The sequence below is a fragment of the Pollicipes pollicipes genome, unplaced genomic scaffold (assembly GCF_011947565.3).
Source record: "Pollicipes pollicipes isolate AB1234 unplaced genomic scaffold, Ppol_2.1 Scaffold_2555;HRSCAF=2994_pilon_pilon_pilon, whole genome shotgun sequence".
Taxonomy (NCBI): domain Eukaryota; kingdom Metazoa; phylum Arthropoda; class Thecostraca; order Pollicipedomorpha; family Pollicipedidae; genus Pollicipes; species Pollicipes pollicipes.
Genome location: NW_023596136.1, coordinates 42,019,331 through 42,044,034, shown reverse-complemented (window position 1 = coordinate 42,044,034; position 24,704 = coordinate 42,019,331). Strand labels below are relative to the sequence as shown.

General features: G+C 61.7%; 1 protein-coding gene and 1 long non-coding RNA gene across 2 annotated transcripts in view; one reads left to right on the top strand and one right to left on the bottom strand.

Moving 5' to 3' along the window:
- Window positions 1-18,071, top strand: part of Fancm (FA complementation group M) — a 30,253-nt gene extending 12,182 nt beyond the window's left edge. Inside the window, exons 11-16 of the mRNA XM_037224805.1 lie at window positions 14,080-14,253; window positions 15,729-15,857; window positions 16,217-16,345; window positions 16,584-16,716; window positions 17,719-17,831; window positions 18,051-18,071. Of these exons, the coding sequence (XP_037080700.1) occupies window positions 14,080-14,253; window positions 15,729-15,857; window positions 16,217-16,345; window positions 16,584-16,716; window positions 17,719-17,831; window positions 18,051-18,071 (699 nt within the window). The remainder of the gene's footprint in view (window positions 1-14,079; window positions 14,254-15,728; window positions 15,858-16,216; window positions 16,346-16,583; window positions 16,717-17,718; window positions 17,832-18,050) is intronic.
- LOC119104839 (uncharacterized) lies at window positions 654-8,783 on the bottom strand. Its single transcript, XR_005094992.1, has 3 exons — window positions 8,658-8,783; window positions 6,092-6,152; window positions 654-1,456 (listed from the first exon to the last, which is right to left on the bottom strand). It is a non-coding gene; the product is annotated as an uncharacterized LOC119104839 (long non-coding RNA).
- Window positions 18,072-24,704: the final 6,633 nt, after the last annotated feature.

Sequence of the window (24,704 nt, the reverse complement as noted above, 5' to 3'; positions counted from 1 at the left end):
CGCGCGCTGGGGCTGTCGTGTGGGGACAGCACGCGAGACGGATGGCGCGGATCCTCACTTCGTCAGCCGGGCGGAGGGAGGGGGCAGCGTGATGGTGCTGCTGTTCGGACTTGCGTGAATGGGGGAATCCGCATAAGTGTTAATTTTCTTGATGCTCCGATAACATGGTCGGGGAGTTTGCATACGAGTTTCGGTTGGCAGCAAATTCGAAGCGCGTTTGTATGACGCTCTGCCATGGCTGATGGAGCAAACCTGGTCTTTATGAGGTAGGGCTTACTGGTGTCGTGGATCCGTCTCCCGCCGTGTATCGCCGTCAGCCAATACTAAGCTTATCACTGGGGCCCGGTTAGGGGATCCATGCCGATTGTCCATATGTCCGACTTCTTGGATGGGCCGCGACCTGATTGGCCGTACCGCTGGGGCTGGCGGTGGAGCTCCCCCCCCCCCCCCCCACCCCATGCGACCTGTGCCCTTTAGCGGCGCCAGCGCTACACCGGCGCCATCGGACATTGCCGCGCCTGCCGCCGGCGTCTGCCTGAATGGGCACAAAGCACGTCCGCCGCGTCGTTAGCGCATTCGTGCGCGCCCGCATAGGCCACACCCTCGCGCGCCATCCAGTCAGCGCGTACTCTGGTCTAACGTCAGAGAACATAGAACACGTACACGGTCGTTTAATAACGGCTATGCGATTACGTGCTCGGTCAAGCAGTAGCGGATACAAAACACGTTCGATGGCGATGAGCCTGACTTTTCGCTTCGGCCGGACCGGCGCGGATGCACGCGGTGTACAAAAACGGATCCTCGCGGCGTAGAAAACCATACGGTGCGGAGTGCGCGGGACGACTCTGGCAGCGGTGTCTCTTCGAGGTACTGATTCAGCGCTCTGTTGCGTTTCCGCGCTGCAGATCCAGCGCGCGTGCCACATTTTTGAAGCGCCTCTCGGAACAAGCGCTCACTGCCACAAGCAACTCTCGTATAGCCACGTCTAGCCAGTGCGCCACCTGTTGCGGTGACGTAGTGGTAACGCTCCGCCGATGCCGGTATAGCCACTATGCACCCTGTTGCGACTTGACTGTTCGGAATGCACACTGACGAACGGGACAAAGCGCAGGCTAGACACGACCGGCGGGCGGCTGACGGGTCGCGCGGGCGGCGGCCGAGCGACGCCCGCGCTCCGGCGGTCTACCTCCCCGCCCTACCACCCTCATCTGGCCGCAAAGCGCGCGTGCGTAGCAGCGCCGACGGGCCGGGCGCGCCGCCCGCCGCCGCCACCGCGCTGTGGCCAGCGCCCGGCTGGGCCGCCCCTCCGGTCTCATCCGCCGTCGGCCTACCGCGTGTGGCCACACGCCGTGCACTTGTCCTCGCGCATCATCCAGCAGCAGATGATGCCCAGCGGGAAGAAGCAGACGGCCAGGATGATGCCGCACGTGGTGAACTCCTTGCCGTAGTAGCCCGTCTGAAACGGCGGCGGCTGAGTCAGGCCGCGTAGCGCGTCGCTCGGACTGCGAAATCGTGAATAACAGGCGGGGGTCGCTCGGGCTCGTTTGTGAGTTCGCGGTGCGAAATGACGAACGGTGGACGGTGGTGGCAGTTCAGGCCCGTGATTCAGGATCCGCTGGGGGCTGCCGGTAAACCCAGCGACGCCCCCGCTGAAAGGCTGGTTCGTGCGACATCCAGGGGTGCGCGTCACGTGACGATCGTGCAGGCGCATTCCAAACCGTTTCAAGGTTGTCCGCGTTCGAGGTGAATGGCTGTGGTCACCACATGCCCAGGAGAATGCTGGAGCCGGGCGGACAGGGGTCTGACAGCGATCGCACGATGCTGAGCAGTGCGGACCAGATCAACAGGGTTTGTGGATGGCCATCTTGGGCACGTCTTCGCACGCAGGCGATCCGTACCGCGTTGTCGGCCATGCATGTGGTTGGTTTGTTGTAATTGGGGCTTAGCGACACAGCAGGCGAGGCTGTGAGGCGTCGCCTGCCTCTCAGCTTGGCAGAAAGGACCGTTTGGCTTCACGAACGGCCTAAAGGCGAATGATGAATGCGCCCCGGCACAGTTCTGTCTATCGCTTATACCTCCCGGACAACTTGGGACACTGTTGATTCGCGGCAGGCGGAGGCATGGAAGCACTGGCGTCTGTCGCGCGCAGGGCTGACCCGCCGCGCGCTGTCAGCGGCGCCCGCTCGGCGCCGGTCACCTGTCCCCGTCGGACGTCGGTCGGTCGGCCGCGCCGCCGCGGTGACATCTGCAGCGCTCGCCCGACCCCGCCAGCCGCGCTCGCCTCCCGGGCGTCGCCCGCCCGCCAGAGCCACATTCCGTGCCGGTCAAGGCATCTGCAGGCGGCGGCGGCGGCGGCGGGAGCTGTCTGAAGCTCGCCGCTGGTCGGTCTGGCGGCCGTCAGCCCGGCAGCCCCGCCGCGCCCGCCGGCTCACGGTTTATGTGCTGAGGTCACCATTGCCAGGGCCTAGCAATAGTTTTCGTTCATTCATGCATGATTGATGGATGGATTCATGCATCCATTTTGAATCGTTCTTTTAAACATGCCATTAAACGTGATAAATACAATTATGCTAGCTTCCGAGTTCGATGAAAGCAGGGCTTAACATACCACGTTGTTTGTTGGCTTGTTCATTTAAGACAGACATGGGAAGAAGCCGGCTTCCGCTTCGACCTCGGCTTCGGCTTGGGCTTCCCGAAGTGGCATTTTCATTCAATGCAATTGCTTCGGGGTTGGCTTCGACTCTCAACAATGCCACGGCTGACTTCGACGTTGGCTGTGTGGCATTTGCAACCATTGCATTCGGCTTCGGTTCTGCTATTTGTGGCTTCTGGCTTCGGCGTCGGCTTCGTCATCAAAACAGTTTTTGAAATATGCTCCTGGCTTTGGTTTGTGAGATCTTGAACAGCTCGCTTCGATTTACTTACAGCGATTTTTTCACTGCAGGTGCGGTTATACTTTCACGAAGTCCGAATGTTTGTCCGAATGTCGGGAGCTTTGCATAGACACTCACACAAGACGAGGACTTTGCGTACATACTCACACAAGACGAGGACCTTGCGTACACACTGACGCATAAGACGAGGACTTTGCGTACACACTCACACAAGACGAGGACTTTGCATGCACACTCACACAAGACGAGGACTTTGCGTACACACTGACACATAAGACGAGGGCGATAGTCCGAAAACAGTGTGCGTTTGTGATAGCAACAATCTGTCTTTGTGGCCCCTGAAAAGTCCGACAACGTTTTTGTGATCCCATACAGTTCTAGCAAGTGAAAAGGATTTTCGTTTCACAAAACAACCTTGTTTACTAGATTCAGCTTTTAGTTCGGCCTCGTGATTTTGCAATGATGGTGGGATGGACTTTTTCTTCGCGTTTCCCAAGTTTGAAGCCACTGACTGGCTTTGGCTTTGAGTGTACAAGGTCAGAAGCTCTCGGCTTCGAACTCAGCTTCTCGCTTTAAAAATGCAAAGCCGCTGGCTTCGGCTTGGGCTTGGGCTTCACAGTTCCTATCTGCGGAACGACCGGCTCCGGCTTTAACTTCGGGCTCACGTCACTGTCCGGAGTTCGCATTTGGCTTTGAAGCCAGAAATAAGCCCGACTTCGTGTCCCCTTGTCCGCTGAAAAATATACGCGATTCTTAGCATGTCATTTGTGATGTCTCATGCTCCACTCCGCGCGATAACAGGGTTCTTTTATAAAAGGATGGAATAATTGAGGCAATAGTCCTCGCCAGGGTGACAACGATGTTCACAGCTCTGTCGCCAGCACCATCGGTAACCCGAGGCGACAGTTTTCTCAGCTGGCCAGCTTCAAGTACCGTCAACATCCGTCGGTGGTGTTATCAACATCACTGACGGTGACAATTATTGGTCCTAAGAATGCTTTGGTAACAACTAACACCTCTAGGCATTCCGCAAAGCTGCATTGAAATCAGCTGCCACTCCCATCGAATATCCAGTGGTCCTGCCCCAACCTGACAGGCTGACTCGTGCCGTGCGGGGAGGGAGGGGTAGGGTGCAGGGAGGGGCTTCCCTTAGCTTTGCACTCTTGGAGCAGCTCCCTGCTGAAAACGTTGGGCTGGCCGGGCGCCGTTGGGATGACCGGCTACCCAAAACAAACAAGCGCTACGGCTTGGCCTGGCCAGGCGGCTGACACGCTGCCAACTAGCGGCCGCGGCGGCCGGTAGAGCGCCACTGGAAGGGAGGTTGCAACCGCCTGAGCGCGCTGGCAGCGGACGAAGTGAAACGAAGTCAAGAGCGTAACTGAAATAACCGGGGGGATGGATTTCGACGGGCGGGTAGCTTTAGCCTGCCGCGCTCGCGGCGTCCTGGCCGGACGCGAGAGACGTCCTGTATTACTACGGCAGCGGACGGCTGTGCGGCTCGGCGCGTCGCCTCCACCGACGGAGCCTGAAGGCCTGCGCACGTGACCGACTGTGGGCAGCGCGTCTGGTCTGCCGTCTGATCTGCCGTCCGGCCTGCCGCCCGGTCTGCCGTCTTGTCTGCCATATGTTCTGCCGTCTGGTCTGCCTTCTGATCTGCCGTCGGGTCTGCCGTTTGGTCTGCCGTCTGGTCTGCCGTCCGGTCTGCCATCTGGTCTGCCGTCCGGCCTGCCGTCTTGTCTGCCATTTGGTTGCCGTCTGGTCTGCCGTCTGGTCTGCCGTCTGGTCTACCGTCTGGTCTGCTATTTGGTCTGCCGTCTGGTCTACCGTCTGGTCTGCTATTTGGTCTGCCGTCTGGGCTGCTATTTGGTCTTGGTCTGCCGTCTGCCCTGCGGTGGCGGTGGCGTCTACTGGCGTCGGACGTCCGGTGCGGTCAGGGCTCCCCGGACGTGCCGACATCCGCAGCACGCTGCGCCCGCGGTCCAAAACAACCCGGCGAACGTTCTGAGGGGCCGGCGGCCCGGACATGATGTGCATGAGCTCGGCTTTGGCGGTGGAACTGCAGGACGTTATGGTATGGGCGTGCACAGTTGGCCGGTCGCCGTCCGACGGGAGCGAGGGCGTCGCGAGCATCGCAGACGATGCTCGCGATGGATGATGATGACGCGATGACGCACGCATCGCAGAGCAGAGATGGATGTGACACGGGCTGGTCTACAGGTGGGCGTGTGCCTTTCACCTTCCGAGCATGCGCATTACCACTCCCTAAGCCACTGGCCAGTTAACTGCTTCCGGCAACTTGGCATTTGACGCGGATGTTACAGTGACTCGGCGCCAGCGTAGCCTCGCCGGTCGCTGCTGGCCTTCGTCCTCGCCACCACGCCGGTTCGGGCGAGCGTCGCACCCTCTCCTCCCTGCTCTGTCCAGCGGCGGCGGCGGGCGTTCCGCTCTCTCCCCGCCCTCGTGCGCCGCCGCCGGCCTGTTGCCGGCCGCCGGCGGCCCTCGGATGGCCGTCGCTCGTGGCCGGCGGGCCGATGCCGGCGGCCAACGGTGCGGGCGCGCCGCCGGGCTTTGGCGTCCGCAGACAGCGCGCGTGGCCTTGGCCGGCCGAGCCGGGCCGGGCCGGGCGCAGGCAGAGCCGCCGCCGCCGCCGCCGCCGGGCTGGGATGGTATCGATTGGACTCGAGAGAATCTCAGACCCCGCCCCGCCTGGAAGCGTGGCGGCTCGATGGTGGCGGGGGAGGGGGGGGGGGGGGACGCGGAGGTGCGCGCGCGGGGGTGGGTTTCAGGGTGGGCTACACATGCGACAGGCTACAAATGACTGGTGGGGTTAAGGCAGGTCAAGATGGAAACGCAGCCTCTCCTCGTGTTGGAAACAGCCTCATGCGTGGAGCCTGGCCGCTGTCCAGTTCGTGCGAAAGACGAACCTCTACTTATTCGCTCATCGCATAGCACGAAGTTTCACTTTCACAGCCAGGCGAAGGGCAAGCTGGCGGTGCGTCACAACCTTGACCTTGAAGGGCTCTGTGAAGGAGAGGACAGACAAACAGGTGGTTGTTTTTGAGAAGCGGGAAGACAGCCACAACGTAACGTGCCAGCTCGTCCCTTGTCGCTCGATGGCAGTGGAGACCATCCCCGACGAAGGGAATAGCGGTGCTGAATGCGTCACTGAACACACGTCTCTGTGCTGACCGACTCACCGGGCAGTTTGAACACTTGTTTGCTCCCTCTGCGTCACTCATGTTCACGTCGCTTGGTGGCCTGGAAAATAAGCGCTCTTTTAACACCAATGCACATTCTTTCACCCATTGACTACTACCCCACAGTCTCACACACACACTCAAACACTCCCCGACTCGCAAAAACCGAAACCGGTTTCCGTGACGATTCGCTGATCCGAAATCCGGTTTTGCCGGGAATAGTGTCCGATGCTTATCGTTCGGTGCTTTCCTTCGAAGCCCGGCGCGCCGCTAGCGGCCCGCCGTCTTGCGCCGGTGATGTCGTGCGCCAGCGGCCCGCCGGGGCGTGTCCTGACGGGACCTGGCTCGGCCGCCGGCTCGCCGTCATGCCCCTTCGCCGGTCACGGCCGGTGACGTGTCGCCTGCTGTCGCGGCGTCCGGCCACCGGTGGCGCGAGCCACGCCAGCGTCCGGCCGCCGGTGGCGGGAGCCACACCAGCGTCCGGCCGCCGGTGACGGGAGCCGCGCCGGCGTCCGGCCGCCGGTGACGGGAGCCGCGCCAGCGTCCGGCCGCCGGTGGCGGGAGCCACACCAGCGTCCGACCGCCGGTGGCGGGAGCCGCGCCAGCGTCCGGCCGCTGGTGACGGGAGCCGCGCCGGCGTCCGGCCGCCGGTGGCGGGAGTCACACCGGCGTCCGGCCGCCGGTGGCGGGAGCCGCGCCATCGTCCGGCCGCTGGTGACGGGAGCCGCGCCAGTGTCCGGCCGCCGGTGGCGGGAGTCACACCGGCGTCCGGCCGCCGGTGGCGGGAGCCGCGCCAGCGTCCGGCCGCTGGTGACGGGAGCCGCGCCGGCGTCCGGCCGCCGGTGGCGGGAGTCACACCGGCGTCCGGCCGCCGGTGGCGGGAGCCGCGCCAGCGTCCGGCCGCTGGTGACGGGAGCCGCGCCAGTGTCCGGCCGCCGGTGGCGGGAGTCACACCGGCGTCCGGCCGCCGGTGGCGGGAGCCGCGCCGGCGTCCGGCCGCCGCTCGGTACACCTGCGCCAGCTGTGCCCGGCTGGCGCTGACCGTAGCCGGCTCGCGCCGCACCCAGTGCCGTCATCACAAGCGTGACGGGCTCCGCTGCGTGGTGCTGGGTAAAATACCGCCCGAGGCTCCTTCGTTCAAGGCTTTCAATCTCGCGAATATCAGGGCACAACCCATGAGTATTTTTTTTCTGCTGCTGTTTGTTGTTCTGGTCCCGGCTGGTTTGCGGAGACAAAGGGGATCTCGGTGCGATCGCTTACTTTGAGGAGATTGCGGACGTCAGTGAGGCGTATGTTTGTTCCTTTAAGACCCTGCGGTGGCGCGTGAGTATTGATGACGCTATTCGGGGCTTTTTGAAGAATGTTTGGTTCAGGTTCTCTTGGACAGTACGAAGTGCTTGGAGTAGCCCACCGATGGGAATGCTGGTGTCCAAGGCCATTGACCGTCGGACCCGTGCTTTGCGCCAGACGACATTTTCGTTCGCAAGGATGGCTAGAATGCGGACGGCTTTTGGACTGACGTGTTACTTCTGGGTGGCCTGAGCTGTCTTATAGGTGTGTTTAACTATAAAGGCTCTGATCAGTTGGCTATGCTTTGTTATTCAACGCCTTCGAGCTAGAGAGCGTATTGTAACCCGTAGGATCGACTGCTTATGACATTGTATTCGAAGTCTTGAGTTGGCATTGCTATTCAAGGTCGTGGCGCCGGACATTGCTTGCGTAGGAATGAGTTTATGGCATGAAAGCACATCGCCTATCGAAAGACGAGGCTATTTGGACGCTATATCTGTTGGCAAAACCCAGCTGCCCAACCGAATGAAACAGACCACCATATGTACAAACCCCATCCGTCTATTGAGCTGGGATCTGTAACATGTCGTGAAACGAAAGGAAATGTCCGTATTGGCACGCCTAACAACATTTTGAATTGATTGTTTTCAGTAATATAACTATCAGCTATCAGTGTGCCGATTTGACTACGGTGTGCGCTTTTGTACGTTTAGCTGTTATCTACGGTGGTCTTAGGATTTGTCACTGTCGATGTACATTTTTATTATTATTTGTATTATTTTTTATTCGTAGAAATATTCGTGAAGTGCTTGAACATTCATGTTCAACGTGGGGCCCAGCCTAAGACTTTTTGTTTCAGCTCAAAATAGAAGCCCTTTGCGTGGCATGCGTATGTCAAGATGTCTGCCGTCTCAGCACGGCCAGTTCTGCGGTCATCTGCCAGTTTCGGTGCCAACTGCACCGCCCAGCTCTGGGCTTCCTTTGTGCGTTACGCCAAAGGTTGTTCTAGAAGAGAATATGTCGGTTTCAATTCGAAAGCCGTCTAAGAATACGCACATTTTTTGCGAACACTTAGAAGCATATGCCTAGTATTGACATAACCTCACCCATTTTCGTGCTTATAATTGTTCTGTCCCGGCTGCTGCTTCACCACCGTAATGACACGGAGATAGTCACATCAATGCTGCATCGCCGCGCTACACCACCTGACAGCAGCGCGTCCGCCCCGTTTCTCCCCTCTGCCGAACGCGTCGCGCACGGCTGTTTGGGACGTTACCTGAGCGGTGGAAGAATGGCGGCAGGCACTGCACGGCGGCGTCGGCGACTGTGGGCCGGGGCTGCTACTGACGGCCAGAGGCGCCGCCCCTGCGCCAGGGCGCCGCCGACAGGCGCAACAGTGGAGATGCCGGATCGCTGGGCACGGGACCGGCGTCGGCCCGACACGGGACCGGAAAGAGACCGGCCGCCGGCGCGTGGCCCTGAGACGCCACCGATGATGAAAACCTTCCGGCCAAGCGCGGTGCTTACAGCGTTTGCTGGTGTCCGGGCGTTTGGATGTGTATAGCGATCCGGAGCACCATAACAGCCGGAGCGGCAGATGAAGCGGCCTTTGAAGGGCAACGCTGGGGAGAACAGCCATGCAAGAGAGACGAGACAAACAGGAAAACAGACAACAGCGGGAGGGAAAGAGGGATGGAAGCATGCGCGTGTCGGATGTTACCATTCCGCGCATGCAGAAGGCTCGGTTTGCAGTTTGTATCGTAGTACCTTTGGTAGCACACCATGCTGGTGCTGCCATCAGCCGCATTATTTACAGACGGTTGTTTCCGTTCATGCGCGCACAAACACATGTGCCGAAACTTTGAAGGCAGAAGTTAATGTGTGATCCAAACCGTGACATGCCACAACAAAAGAAAAGGAACCATGGGGAAAATCAGTCCGCAAAACACAGGTAATTCCAGGCGAAGCTGGAAGCCATGCCAGGCAAGACAGCGCCCAGCTTCGAAATAAGCCCAGCCCGAGTTTGGCGGGCCGTCGTGGTCGGTGGCATTCGGCTCCAAGGCAAGGCTACTCGGTGGGAAAATCCTCGTCGCGACATCGATGGTCGTAGGGCTTGAGGGGACGTTCGTAAGGCGTCGGCCGTCACCAGTCACGTTCGTAAGGCGTCGGCCGTCACCATTCACGTGATGCGTCACCGCCGGCGGCGTCAGTGCGTCGCGAGCGTGCGCCGCCGGTCACCAGCGGCAGAGTGGTGTTTGCGGCTCAGATCACCAGCGGCAGAGTGGTGTTTGCGGCTCAGATCACCAGCGGCAGAGTGGTGTTTGTACTGCGGATCACCAGCGGCAGGGTGGTGTTTGTACTGCGGATCACCTGCGGCAGGGTGGTGTTTGTAACGCACATCACCAGCGGCAGAGTGGTGTTTGTACTGCGGATCACCTGCGGCAGGGTGGTGTTTGTACTGCGGATCACCTGCGGCAGGGTGGTGTTTGTAACGCACATCACCAGCGACAGAGTGGTGTTTGTACTGCGGATCACCTGCGGCAGGGTGGTGTTTGTAACGCATATCACCAGCGACAGAGTGGTGTTCGTACTGCGGATCACCTGCGGCAGGGTGGTGTTTGTAACGCACATCACCAGCGACAGAGTGGTGTTTGTACTGCGGATCACCTGCGGCAGGGTGGTGTTTGTAACGCACATCACCAACGGCAGAGTGGTGCTTGTACCGCAGATCACCAGCGGCAGAGTGGTGTTTGTACCGCAGATCACCAGCGGCAGAGTGGTGTTTGCACCTCAGATCACCAGCGGCAGAGTGGTGTTTGCACCTCAGATCACCAGCGGCAGAGTGGTGTTTGTACCGCACATTGTGATCGGCAGAAGGTGTTTGTACAGCAGATCACCAGCTGCGGAGTTGTGTTCGTACCTCAGATCACCAGCGAGAGTGGTGTTTATATCGCAGATCACCAGCGGCAGAATGGTGTTCTGCGATTCTAGCGAGGGGAGGAGCAACCGGCAGTGGACCCCAAGACGCGTGTGCAATAGCAGGTGAGGGGAGGAGCAACCGACAGTGGACCCCAAGACGCGTGTGCAATAGCATGACAGCAAAATTCGGCTCCTGAGCCACCAAGTGGCTGAACTCTGCTTTAACTGCTGCCGGCAGTGCCGCTGGCCACTCGGCACGGTTGTCTTGGCTTGGCTGCGTGCTGCCGTGAAGACGCCACGCCCTTGTCGGCTCTCAGCTGTTGCCGGCGACCGCCCACTGTTACGCTGGGAGACGAAAGCTCCTGTGTGCTCCGCCTCACGGCTTTGTTGGTTGAAGAGAGAAGGCGTTGGCGATCTTTACACTCCAACGGTATCGCCTTTTCCCTGCAGCTCCAACCAGAAATTCCCCCCCAGCCCAGGGCCTCTTCCCGTCCATCCATCCGGGTTGCATCATGGCCGCATCGCCCCGCATGTTTAAATTTTGCAGAGCCCCGCACGATGCGTTATCTATGGCCGTCTTCCGCTGCAGGGAGTTGTACAACTGCCGCTCGGCGCCTCAGCTGCGGGTCGATTTCACTAATGATATTGCGGATCCCGCTCCAGGGCTGGTTGTCCGAGCGTGCACGCCAGCCCCTGACACCCTTTGCTTGATGAACCCACACAGGTGTTCTCTGTGGGACGGAGCTGAGTGGCTCAGGGAGGTGGCATGTCACGTGGTGTCACGGCGCGCGGGTCTCGTCCAGCAGTTCTGCAGTCTCAGGGACGCGATGTCGCCGGAGAGATCGGCCAGAACACGTATGAAGCTGATGTGCAGCGAGCGTGCAGGAAGGGTAGCGTAACTCCGTCCAGATGCTCCCCTCAGGGCTGTGTGCCTTCGACCTTGTTCCTACTGCGGACGATCGCTGGCCGGCTGACAGCCGCGATCCGAAAGCCGATCACATCAGCGACTTGCGCGGAAATCTGCGCTACCCTTGAACCCGACTTGACAATGAGAAAGACTGTGCCCCCCCCCCCCCCCCCCGGCTTGTGCGTAGTATCCCGCGTTGCCAGGCATCTGAGCGTCGCTATACGTGGAACGGAATTTGCGAACTACCATGGCGACCTTGTTTTGGACGCTGGATAGTGACTCCCGGGAAAGGTTGTGAATTCGGGCTCTACGGCGGTTTGCCTGGGGCTCCTTGACCTCGGGTGTCCTGGCGAGCTTCCGATCGCTCACCCCTTCTTCCTAAGTGTCTTCTCCAAGTGCGGCCGCTCTTCAAAATGGTCTTGCAGGGTGGGCGCTGGGATGTACCTACTGTGCCGGTGGCAGCCCTGAAGAGCGGACGTCCGGGTTCTTCGGGCATTCCAGCCGCCTCCTGGCCTGCCCCAGTGTGTCGAGTATGGCCCCTGGCATACACATTCGTCAATAAGTTAAATGTTGTTCACCGGCGCGCCTCGATGCCCTTAGCGTCCCGTGCAATGGTGGCTTTCAAACTGTCAGGGATTGTTTTGGGTTGACGTCTCGGCGGTGCCGTGTACCGTCTATGACGCCATCTATAGGCGCCTCTGCCGAGAGACTGACGTCACGGACGTGATGATTACGGCGGTGCCGTGTACCGTCTATGACTATATAGGCGCCTCTGCCGAGAGACTGACGTCACGGACGTGATGATTACGGCGGTGCCGTGTACCGTCTATGACTATATAGGCGCCTCTGCCGAGAGACTGACGTCACGGACGTGATCATTACACAACTGGCTTGGGAAGAATGGCATTGCATGGGCAAGACATGTTGCGCGAATAAGAGCGACCGTCGTAGCCATGTGCACCAGACATGCGCCGGCAGCTCCGCTACAAATCACAGGATACGATCGTGGGATCCGAGTGCAGGATCGTATTAACATGAAACCTCATGGGATTCTGGATCTACCCTTGCGATCAAGGCATTGCACACCGACTTTGTGCAAAAGCGTAGCACTCACCCGTTACTTGTTTGTCTCTTGTACCAACGCAGCATACTAGAAATTGTCGCACAGTTCAGCGAGTACTGGCGTATTGAATAGTCCCTAAAACATTTCAACGTCACAACTGTTTGACAGACAGTGCAATAATCGATCTCCAGTAAACTGTTGCAATAAACTGGCCATGCTAGCGCTGAGCTGGTGTGGCCAACACTCGTTCGCCATGTAAACACGGATGGCTGTTTCAATTAGCCGGGGGAGGACGGCCGCCAGCCGCCAGGACGTCCGGGGCGCTTCAGCCCGCTCCCGGTATGGCCGCCGTCAGGTCAGGCTCGCGCCATTTGCTGATACCCGCTGAAACGCGACCCTTCACAGGGTCTGACAATTCGCCTCTACAGAGTGGGGACGCCGCGAAGGCCTTCGTGGCCCCCATCCGGGCCGATTTGAGATGTTCGCTGCGTGGCGCGTAATCGCCTCTTGTATGACGTGTCCACAGTAAAGCCGTGTGTGTTACGCGCCCCAGACTGCCCAGCTCCTCGCTCGGGACGCAGTCGACGTTGGCGGCATATTGGTGTGACAACCCGAGGCGGCCGAGATCGCGTGCTGAATCCAGTCTAATGTCGGCGCGTCCCGGATTGCTCGGTTCCTCGCTCGGGACGCAGCCGACATTGGCGGCATATTGGCGTGACGACCCGAGGCGGCCGAGATCGCAGGCTGAATCCAGCCTTGTGTCGGCCGGCGGCCCCAGCGGCGGCGTCCCCGGCCGGTGCTGATTGACCGTTGACCTGTGGGGTGCGGTCGGCCGGCCGGTCCGGTGGCCTTTGTCATCGAGGTGTGCGTCAGGGCTGGCCGGACGCGTTAGTCACCGCTGCAAGAACTGGGGCCGATGGAACACCATCGCGTGCCAGTTGTACAGTCGAACACTCGGCAGTTGTTGGCTCACGGCTCGTGTGTGCAGTACGGAATAAAATGCGGCGTAACAGTCACAACATGCTTTACGGATGACGGCTGCAAATTCATTTGTGCGACGGTAAAAGCATTGAAGTGAGGTTTTCATTCCAATAGACTTCCGCTGGTAACTTAAGTTGTGCGTTACCGGATTAATACTGGGTTCGCCTGGTGATGCATGGTTCCGTCCCCCTAACGTGATAACATCTGAACAAAATTGACCCTTCCGTGGCTGGGTCTTAGTGGGCTTGGTTTGAAGCCAATCTGTCATCGCTATCGATTGGCCGCCACCCGGGATTCTGCGTACACCACTGCGAATTGTATTCTGGTGATGAAAGGGCAAGGTAAGCCGTCTGACGTTCGTACAAAACAAATACATTAATGCTTGGATAAACCTCGTCCTACCGTCTTCGGTGGAGAGAGAACCAAGTGCGAAGGCCGGAGAAAACGGTAGAAGAAACCCGGTAGCGTCGATACATGCGTATATATTAATTACGTGAATTAATGGAGGGACTTTAAGCTATGTATTATGTGTTAGGTGCACTCTGACCGTTTTTTTTTTTTTACTCACCGACGGAATTGGCTAGGTCGCTGTCACTCATACGATATGGGATACAGTTTCAGACTGAACGTCCCATAGCACGTGCCATTCCGCCCTGGTTTCCTCCCACTGCAAGAAGACCTAAGGCCTCTCCCCGCCCAGCGCCATCGCACCACTTCACCGGTGAAATTCACACTTCTCGGCACGGTGAGCGAGCCTCCCTTCGGCTTCGCCTACCGCGGCCGGTGGCTGTGGTGTCCGTGTATAGCGTTCGTGTCGCGTGTCGTCAGATGGCGCCGGTGCCGGTGTCGGCGGCGGCGGCACCCCTCCCGGCTAAGGGGGGTCAAGCGTCGGAGCCGCCCCTCAGTCACCCGAAGCTGGCCCGGCTGCGAGACCTGGTCCTGCAGCACTTCCGGGACGGCGCCGGCGGCGGCTCGACCACCCGGGCCATGATCTTCTCACAGGTTAGCCATGGGCAGGGGCGGGGGAGGCAACGGGGATCACCGGGACGGCGCCGGCGGCGGCCCGACCACCCGGGCCACGATCTTTTCTCACAGGTTAGCCATGCGCAGGGGCGGGGAGGGAACGGGGATCACCGGGACGGCGCCGGCGGCGGCCCGACCACCCGGGCCATGATCTTCTCACAGGTTAGCCATGGGCAGGGGCGGGGGAGGCAACGGGGATCACCGGGACGGCGCCGGCGGCGGCCCGACCACCCGGGCCACGATCTTTTCTCACAGGTTAGCCATGCGCAGGGGCGGGGAGGGAACGGGGATCACCGGGACGGCGCCGGCGGCGGCCCGACCACCCGGGCCATGATCTTCTCACAGGTTCGCCATGGGCAGGGGCGGGGGAGGGAACGAGGACCACCGGGACGGCGCCGGCGGCGGCTCGACCACCCGGGCCATGGTCTTCTCACAGGTTCGCCATGGGCAGGGGCGGGGGAGGGAACGGGGGACCACCGGGACGGCACCGGCGGCGGCCCGACCACCCGGGCCATGATCTTCTTACAGGTTGGCCATGGGCAGGGGCGGGGGAGGGAACGGGGACCACCGGGGGCCGCGGTCCTGCTACAGATCAGCCGCCGGTGTCCGGTCAGGGAAAAGGGAGGACTTCCCAGGCCGTGGTCAGCCACGGCGAAGGGCGGGGTTAGCTGTTGAGAGGAAACTGAGACCACGTGGTTCTAGCTTTGCAACAGGTCAGTCACCGGGACCGGGGTTAGTCAGGGTCAGAGGAAGCCGCCATGGGGAGGGTTTGCAGTCATCTGCCGGCCACTAATGCGGTGACCGGGTGTAACCATCCACGTGACCGACTGGGACCGTACCAGGCTGTAAATACGTTTGGCACACCGCTCAAACCATCTTAACCTCGGGAATACAAGTAATCGTAATTGGCGATTTTCACGCTTGCTGTTCTTTAGTAAGTTACGTGTTTTCTTGGCTTTTCCTTTGCCTGTCATAAAATGTAGCCACGTTCGTTCACTTCGATGCGCTTCATTGTATTCAGTCCCTCATGGCTCACCCAGATGCCTTGCCCATCGGGTCACCCACTCTTGTCGCGGCTCATTAATTCGTGGTGGCTATCCTGTGTGCACACGCAACGCTGAGAGTGCGGCACTGCACTCATGTTGGTCGCGTGAAGTTCATGACATGCGCGATGTGGTCGGCTCGGACTCAGACCCGGATATGAATCACCATGACCCGGGAAAGGGCCTGGGACCAAACGTGACTGCTTTCTCTCTGTCTCTCGATGATACTAAGAGCCGAATGAGCATGCATATTGTTAGTGATCGTTTAGACACCGACCCTTCCGTTCAACCGCCATAAGCAGAATCCATCAGCTATATTCCATTCAAACGGCCGGCTCTCCCCGTCCGGCGGGGCGGGACCGCGCCACGGCCGCGTGGTGAGGCGTAACATGAGCCCTGCCGCCTGCACAGTACCGCGAGAGTGTGCTGGAGATAGCGGCCGTGCTCCAGCACCTGCGCCCGCTGGTGCGACCCATGCACTTCATCGGCCAGACGGCCGGCCGCGTGTCGCGCGGCTTCTCGCAGAAGGAGCAGCTCAAGGTGGGCCGCCGGGCGGGGCGCACCACCACGGCGCCGATACGGCGAGGTCTCGTGTCGGCATACAGGGCGATCGGACGTTAACATGGACGTTATGATTTTAACGACCGTGTGATAATGTGGTGACACGCGCGGGTATGTTAACTCGTATGAAGTGCTCAAGCATGGTTAAACGACGATTGCGTTCAGAATAAATTGTTTGTGTTTTTGTTACCGTTATTTTCATTCGCAAGTCTATTTGATGTGTGGAAAGCGTTGCGTGGAAACGATGCAATGTCATACATTTGCCTTTATTATCGACGTAACGTTCCCGCCATCTATTGGGTGACAGACGGAACGTTAGTTCAATGTGTCTCCGCCAGGTGATCGCTGCCTTCCGCACCGGCGGCTACAACACGCTTGTGTCGACGTGTGTGGGTGAGGAGGGCCTGGACATCGGCGACGTGGACCTCATCGTCTGCTATGACGTCAGCAAGTCACCCATCAGTCTGGTGAGTCATAAGACTGTCCGTGTCTGCCAGATGTGCCCTATCCGGCAGCTGGTGCTCAATGGCAGGTTTGGTTTGATCATTTTTTCATGCCAACATTGGCAAGCTTATAGATGTAATTAGATTTTCTCCGGATGCAGGCAAACCTCCTGCTGTGCGTCCCCGTCGGTGTCACGCTCACGAGCAGGAGTGGGCGCGGCCCGGCTCGGCGTACGCTGACGCCGCGCCACCGTCTCGCCAGGTGCAGCGGATGGGCCGCACTGGCCGCAAGCGTCAGGGCCGTATCGTGGTGCTGGTGACGGAGGGTCGCGAGGAGCGCCTCTACGGCCAGAGCGTCTACCAAAGGAAGGCCGTCCTCGGCGCCATCATGTCAGGTGGGCTCGGTGGGCCCGGCGCCGCACGGGCTGCGGGCCGGGGGATGCCCGGCGAGGGAGGCCGGGGACGGATGCTGACCGAGGGGTGCCGGGTGAGGAATGCCGGGAGGGGATGTGGAGTGGGCGGCGCCTAGCGAGGGGTGCCGGGCGAGGGGCGCCGGGCGAGGGGCGCTGGGCAAGGGGTGTCGAGCGAGGGGTGCCGGGCAAGGGGTGTCGAGCGGGGGGTGCCGGATGAGGGAGGGATGCTGAGCGAGGGATGCAGGGCGAGGGGCGCCGGGCAAGGGGCGTCGGGCGAGGGGTGCTGGGTGAGGGATGCCGGGCGAGGAATGCCGGGCGGGGGATGTCGAGTGGGCGGCGCCTAGCGAGGGGTGCCGGGCGAGGGGCACTGGGCAAGGGGTGTCGAGCGGCGAGTGCCGGGCGAGGGATGTCGGGCGAGGGATGCCGGGCAAGGGACGTCGGATGAGGGATGCCGGGCGAGGGATGTCGAGTGAGAGATGCCGGGCAAGGGGTGCCGGGCGGGGGACGCCGGCCACACTTCGCGTGTGGTCTGCCTCTTCGGCATCACTTGACATGCGTGAACAGGGTTTGTTTTGGTTTGTGGTTGTGGTTGTGGTTGGTGGAAAACGGTTTGTTTTGGCTCTGCAACAGGCAGGTATCTTTCCCTTTCGCAAGTATTCTACCAAGCGGATGCGTCTATGAATGATCCTGAAAGTGGGGCTATCATTCGGTGATGTCTTCCGTATTCCCTTGCCAAATGCCATTCCGTTCTCTGATCTACTCCTCCCTCCCCCCCCCCCCCCGCCACACACACAGAAGTTTTCATTCGCGTTGGTACTATTACGCTCGATGCTGCACAAACACCACAATCTGACCCCGGCCTGGACCCCCCACCTGACCTGGTCGCCGCGAGACAGGTGCCCGGCGGCAGCCCCAGCTGTACCGCCAGCGTTTGACCGCCGCCTCCCGCCTGCGGCGCCCACCTGACCTGGCCGCCGCCGACAGGTGCTCGGCTGCAGCCTCACCTGTACCGCCACAGTCCACGCATGGTGCCGCGGGGTCTGACGCCCGTCTGCCAGCGGCTGCACATGATGGTGGCGTCCCCGCCGCCGACGCCGGCAGCCGGCGGCGGTGGCGGCCCCCGCGGCCGGTCGGACGGGCCGCGGCCGGCCGCGCGCCGCCGCCGGCCGCGGCCGACTGACCAGCCTGCTGGCGTCGCTGGCGCCCGACCGAGGCCCGGCCACCGCCGCCTACCTGGACGACGCCGAGCTGCGGGACTGGGACGCCCGCTTCAAGCTGCGGCCCGGTGACGGTGCGGCGCGTCGGCTGCCGCCCAGGGGCCGCCGGCCCGCCTCTGACGGGTGCACAGGTGGGCTGCGGGGGGGGGGGGGGGCGACGCTCGACAGACGGAGGGCGGTTGGGCTGCCGGGGAGACGAGCAGCTGGAGGAGGGGGGCCTGGTGAAGGGTGAACGGGTTACGCGGAGTACGCTCTGTCGGGCGAGCTGAGCATGACTGCCTTCATACCGAACAGCAGGACAGCAGAGAGGCGGGTGGCTGATTGAGGGAAGCGGTTCAGCTGTGGCGTACAGGGGCCAGCTATCACTAGGCGGGATGGCTGGGTCGGGCGGAGCAGAGCGGGCGGTCAAGACCGCACAACGGGCCCGCCTGCTCCTGCCCGTGCTCTCGACGCCTGGCCCCATAAACCGGGCATGATGTCACTCGGAGCTGAGGCGGCCCCGGAGCTTAGACGGCATCGGAGCTGAGGCGGCCTCGGAGCTGAGACGTTGTTGGGGCTGAGGCGGCAGACGAGCTGCGGCGGCCACAGAGCTGAGACGGCAGACGAGCTGGCCCGGTGTGGTCCGGCCGTACTTGGTGCATCGCACGCGGGTCCTGCTGCTCTCCGTGGCGCCACCACCTCGCCTGTCGTCCAACAGCCGACGAGGAGCCTGCGGTCTCGCCCCCGCGCGCGCGTGCTCTGACTGTTGGCATGCCCCCACGGCAGGCGGGCCGGCACCGACACTCCGGCTGCACGACTGGCTGCCTTGGCAGACCACGCTGCAGCCCACCCACCACGTGTCCCACTCGGCCGTCTCGCGCAACCTGGTGCGCATCCTGGGCTTCATGGCCTCGCAGGCGGACGCCGACAGCGACGTCTACGATCAGGAGATGAGGGCGCTGCTCAGGCCGGAGGACGTGCAAGGTGAGAGCCGGGCGCGCTCTCGCCCTCCCAGCATGCGCCTGTTGTGACCACGTGCGCTGCTCTGACGGGCAAGGTGGGAGCCAGGCGCGCTCTTGCCGTCTTGGCGCGCGTTTATTGTGACCACGTGCGCTGCTCTGACGTGCAAGGTGGGAGCCGGGCGCGCTCTCGCCCTCTCAGCGCGCGCTTGTTGTGACCACGTGCGCTGCTCCGTGTTGAGCAGCTGTGTTTTACAATGCGGCAGACACGAGCAAGTTGCCCTTCCAGGAGAAGTAAGCCCATGCCATTCAATGTGAGGTCCCCCAAACGAAAGCATTAGAACGTACTGGCGACATCCGACAACAGCTGCCCGGCATCGCAGCTGACTGCTGTCATGTCCACCGGCTAGCGCTAACTGAAACGCTGCGTCGCACACGCGCCATTGCAGCAGAGCTGTGTGTACAAACACCCTTCCTTGTTGATCCCGCCAGGATATTGTATGGGATATGCGGTCTGGCACTACTCTGCAGCCGTGTGTTACAGGTAGCTTGTTTTTAGATTTGGGTGTTGTGCGCCGTTTGGACTTCCTCTGTCGTATATGACGGATATACACAGCCTGCCTTAGAAATGTAGGATACAATGGCACATGGTCCTTCTGCGTGGAGTTTCAGTTGCCAAGCTTGTCACCGAACGAAGTCAATTTGTGTGACAGTATGTAACATGCATAACTTTTTCCTCGTTCGAAATTTAACTAGCAAGAGATGTGTGCGGACACCGCTTGGGTACAATCGACGCGATAGTTTGACGCGGTTTTCTACTGATGCCCAACACCGGCGCGTTACGGTACGCGGCGCTGTCAGTGCGTCCGACAACATACACACACATCCGCGGTCATCGTGCAGAATCCTGGGAGCAGGACTTGCTGTGCTGTGTCCATGAAATTATGACCACGGCATAGCGGTCAAAAGGCAGGTGACGTGCGTGGCATAAACCACCCCGCTTGTCCGTTTTTGTACTGTTCGATAAGTCCCCACGCATTACAGCACATGAAAGGCCTTTATCGCGAAGGCGTTAGGATCCGTTTGGTTGTAGCATGACTCCGGCAGCCGATACACCCGAAAAGTTTGATACTTAATCCATTAGATATGCACATTTGCGAATCTCTGTGCTTAAATGTACAACCACCACTATTAAAAGATGCGCTTCAGTTCATGCTATTTCATTTCAAAATCATGACAGTGTGCTGAGCTTCATGTGGTCTTCTTCAAAGGCCCGCCTCTGATCATTGATCGGCCGTTTCAGAGCCCGCCGCCGCAGCGCCAGCTCCAGTTCCAGCACCAGCGCCAGCGCCCTGTGGCGTGGCCGACCTGAGCGGGCTGACGGAGCAGGAGCAGCTGGAGGAGGCGGTGCGCCGCAGCCTGCTGGAGACGGGCTCGCCGCCGCCGCCGGCGCCGCCCGCCGAGCCGGAGCTGGTCTGGCCGGCGGTGCGGCCGCCGCCAGCACCGTTCACGGGCTGGGCAGCGCCGGCCAAGCTGCTGCGCGCTCTGACTGAGGCGCTGGCGGCGCCGCCGCTCGGCCGGCCCGAGAGCGGCCTTCTGCTGGCGGCCGAGTGGAAGCCGGAGCGAGACGGCCGCCTCCTCGGGCCCGGCCACCGGCAGTGCGGCCTGAGCGGCGCGGAGCGAGACCCCGGTCACAGTCTCGGCTGTGGCAGCGGCGGCGGCCAGCCGGCGGCGGCGCCTCGCCTTGAATGGTGTCCTGAGGGGAAGCCGCGCGGAGACTCGCCGCCAAGAGCGGCGGCGTCCGGCCGACCGGCGCTGAACAAGCCGCTGTTCAACGAGTCGCTTCCCAGCGGTCTGTTGGCCAGAGCCTCGTTGCTCAAGGAGTCACCGGTGAAGGAATCGTCTTCCACGGACGCATGCCCCAAGGAGTCGTCGCCTGTAGAGTTGTGGCCCATGGAGACCTGGCCGATGGAGCTGGCGGCCGAGGAGCTGGCTGCGCCGCCGGAGGACGGCGCCCCGTGGCTGGGAGGTGGCGACCGCGCGCCGGTGGCCGGGGCCGCGGCTCCGGCCGCTTCACCGCCCTGCGCTGGGCTTCAGGCCACCACCGACGACGACTCGCCGATCCTGCCGTCGCAGAACCCGAGCAAGCGGCGGAAGCTGTCGCGCCGCCACGGCACTCGGCTGTTCACGCCGGCGGGCGCGGACTGTGCTTCCCCGGCAGCTGTGGCTGCGGAGGCCGCTGCGGACGGAACGCCTCACGTCAAGGAGACGGCTCCGCCGCCGCCGCCGCCGCCGCCGCCGGCGCCGCCGCCGCCGGCGCCGGCCGCTCCCATGCGGCGGCCATCCAGCGAGGACCTGTTCGCCGACGACGAGAGTCTGTTTGCCTGTTTGGAGGAGCCTGCTGGATCTCTGGGCTTCGAGACGGCACCGACGGACGGCGTCAGCGGTCCTGGTCGTGCGGGTTCTGCCTCGGCCAGTCAGCAGCGCTGGGGCCACGGAGAGGCCCCTCCGGTGGCACCACGACCGGAGGCGCTCTCGGCGGACTCTGGGATGAGTCCGGCCCCGCCCTCCGCCCGCCGCCGCCGGCCCTCCGTCCTGCCGCTCTTCGACCTGGGCTTGGGAGGCGGCGTGTTCGCCGACCTCTCGCCGTCGCCGCCGGCCCCAGACCTGGCCGCCGCCGGCGCCGTGCCATCGGCGCTGACCGCGGCGCCGCTACTCGCTCCCGCGGGCGCGGAGGGCCGCGTGACACCGCTGCCGTCCGCAGCCTCGGCGGCGGCGCCACGGCCGGAAGCCAATGGCTCGCTGCTCACCACCACCCAGCTGCTGGCGCTGGTGGACCGGAGCGACGCGACGACGCCGGCGCGGTCCGGCCCGTGCCGCGGCTCCGACGCCGCCAGTACGTCGTCAGGCGCGGGGCGGCGCGGTGGGCAGCCCGTGTTCGACCTGTTCGCCGACTTCTTCGAGGACAGCGTTGTGTTCGACGACATTGTGGAGGAAGCCGCGGACGAGCCAGCGGCGGAGGCGGCGGCGCTGGTGGGCCCGCCGTTTACGGTGACCCGGGCCCGCTCGCCGGAGTGCGAGGGAGACCCGCCGTGCGTGTCGCCGATCGTGGCCAGTCAGAGCGGGCCGAGTGCCGGCCACCGGCGCCACAGCACGCCTCTCCGAGCGCCGCGACGCTCGCGCGGTCACCAGCGCCACAGTACGCCGCTGGCCCGGCCCCGGCCGCCGCTCGGTCGGCGGGCGTGCGGCGCGACGCCTCCGGTGCCGGCGGCGGTGCCCGGCGCCGACGCTAGTGACGCCGACCTTTGGGCGGACGACAGCGCCTTCGAGGCGCCGCGCTGTGGGGTCGGACGACCGCTGGCCGGCAAGGACAGCCCGCTGGCCGCACCTGGCGTGTGTGTCCCAGACAAAGACAGCCCGCTGGTGCTGCCTTTGATACGTGCGGCAGACACGGACAGCCCGGTGGTCCGTCCCTTCTCACGCGCGCCCGACACGGACAGCCCAGTGGCCCGGCCAGCGGCGCGCCGGGGAGCCCGCCGCCTGGCGCGGATCTGCGACAGCGAGGAGGACTCGCCGTCGCCCGGCCGGGCCGCCGCCGAGCTCTCCCACAGCGCGGCCGGCCGCCGCTCCCGCGATGGCTCCCACTGCACGAACGCCTCCCACCAGACGGATGGCTCCCTCAAGACGGGCGGCCCCCACCGGACGGACGGCTCCCACCGAACGGACGGCTCCCACAAGACGGACGCTTCCCACCGGACGGACGGCTCCCACCAGTCGGACGGCTCCCGGGAGGCCTCGCGTGCCAATGACTCTTCTGTGGAGCGGCCCCATATACAACATAAGAGGAGAAAGGTGAGTTGCAGTGGGCTCGGCTGCATGTGGTGTGCGCAGGCGGTCAGATGTGGCGGTCTGTTTAACGATTAAATTGTGGGCGGCGCGTAAATCTGTTCACGAGTTTTTCTTCTTTTACATACCAGGCGCGAGCCCGTACGGCTCCGCTGCTCTGCATGTCAAGTGCTCAGTTGGCGCACGTGTTTTGCTGGTTAGTCACAACCTCGGCCATCTCAGCGACTTACAGATGCCAATTGGGGTCTTGGCACGGCTCCATACCAAAATGCTGTCCTCTGCCACTTATTTTCTGAGCCGAACGGAGTGCAGGCGATGAGCTTAATCCGATGAGCGTGCACGCCTGGCTGATACTTGTTTCTCCTTTTGCTCTCCCTGTTCTGCTTGTTTGACGATTGTTTCAATTCGAAGTTGACAAGGAGTCGAAAGTATAAGGCGAGGCAGCTTTTGAGTGTCATCTCACTGTTTTGATGTTTGGCCATCGTTTGAATATGATGGGTTATTAATTGGCTGCCTTCGTAATGGGCGAACGTTCGAGGCCTCTGGCTTAACGAGCAAAACAATATTTTGCTTGCGTTTTTGTGAGAGTGTGGAACGTCACGATTTTTGACATGCGTTGTGTGCGCGTGTGCGCGTGCGGAACCCATTCGCTGTTTCACGCACATCGGAAACGGTATGTCCGAGGTGAACCATGGATCGTGTGGACGTCTGGGTTCTCCGTAACCTGGCCTGCGGCGGCGAGTCGGCCACTGGGTGGGCGCAGCGGGTCAGCCTCAGTTCACCGAACGTCCTCTGGGGGGCTCTGCCTGCGCCGCCAGGCCGGCCGCAACCCGTTCCTGGACGACGAGGCGGACCTATCGGCGTCGGGCGCCGTCTCCTCCGACGAGAGCAGCGCCGGTGACCACTACGACGCGTCCATGATCGACGACGAGCCGCAGGCCACGCAGGAGGGGATCGAGTGAGTGACGGCGGGCCGCGCCGGCCGTGTGGAAGGCGGGTCGGCTCTCGTACGCCCCGGCGGGCCGGTCTGTTGCACGTCGTTGTGCTGTGTCCGTGCAGGGTTGTGCGTGCTGGCATGTCGCGCCGCGCTGGGGTCATGCTGCGGGGGCCGACCGGTGGAGGGAGACCGACCTACATTGGTCCGAGTCATCCCGGCTCGCCGTCAGCGGCGTGACGCCACTGCTCTCTTGGATAATATTGTCGACGGCGTCACCTGTAGGCGGCGCCACCGAAAATGCGCCTGCCGCCCCATCCGCTGGATGGCACCGTGCCCTATGCAGTTTCAGGTTTCACTTTGAATTTGTCACGTTAACTCCACCAGCTGTACCTACAATCATTTCCTATCTTTTAACTTATTTCTTCACGCCGACGGAAATAGTTCCAACTCGTAAAGACCTTTCATTCGGCGAATTGTTTCGCAATGTCGTATATGCTTTTCGTCAGCGCCAACAGATGTGCTATGCAAACATCCGCTCCCTCTCTCACGCCGCGACACGCGCATGCGACGGTCGGGCCGCTCGCTGCTCCAGCGACTGCCGAATAAACCTTTGGTGTTAAGATACGCGCTCAAGTGTTAGTGCCCATACGCACAACAATACTGGCTCTCCAGGTGAAACCAGGCGGACTGACAGTGCTGCTTCCACATATTTCTCAAGCTCACTATTCGGCAATGTTCTCAACGGGCCTAACGAGGTCTAAAATGGAGCAGGCCAAACTGGGGTAGACTGTTGCTTATGGATGGATGCCGCTCATTTCGGTTCCTTTCAGATACTCTGTGTAGGCGCAATCGTTTCTAAAGGGCAGTCTTCCCTTGTCTGCTCCCGTTGTTGGGGTCCCTGGGCGAGTGACATCAGTTATAGGCTGCACTTGAGGGGCACAGGTCACATCGACCCTGGCGGCTTTGTGTTACAAATTCAGATGGAACATGTTCAGTGGCCCCCTCCCCCAGAGAAAACTTTAAAGGTAAGTG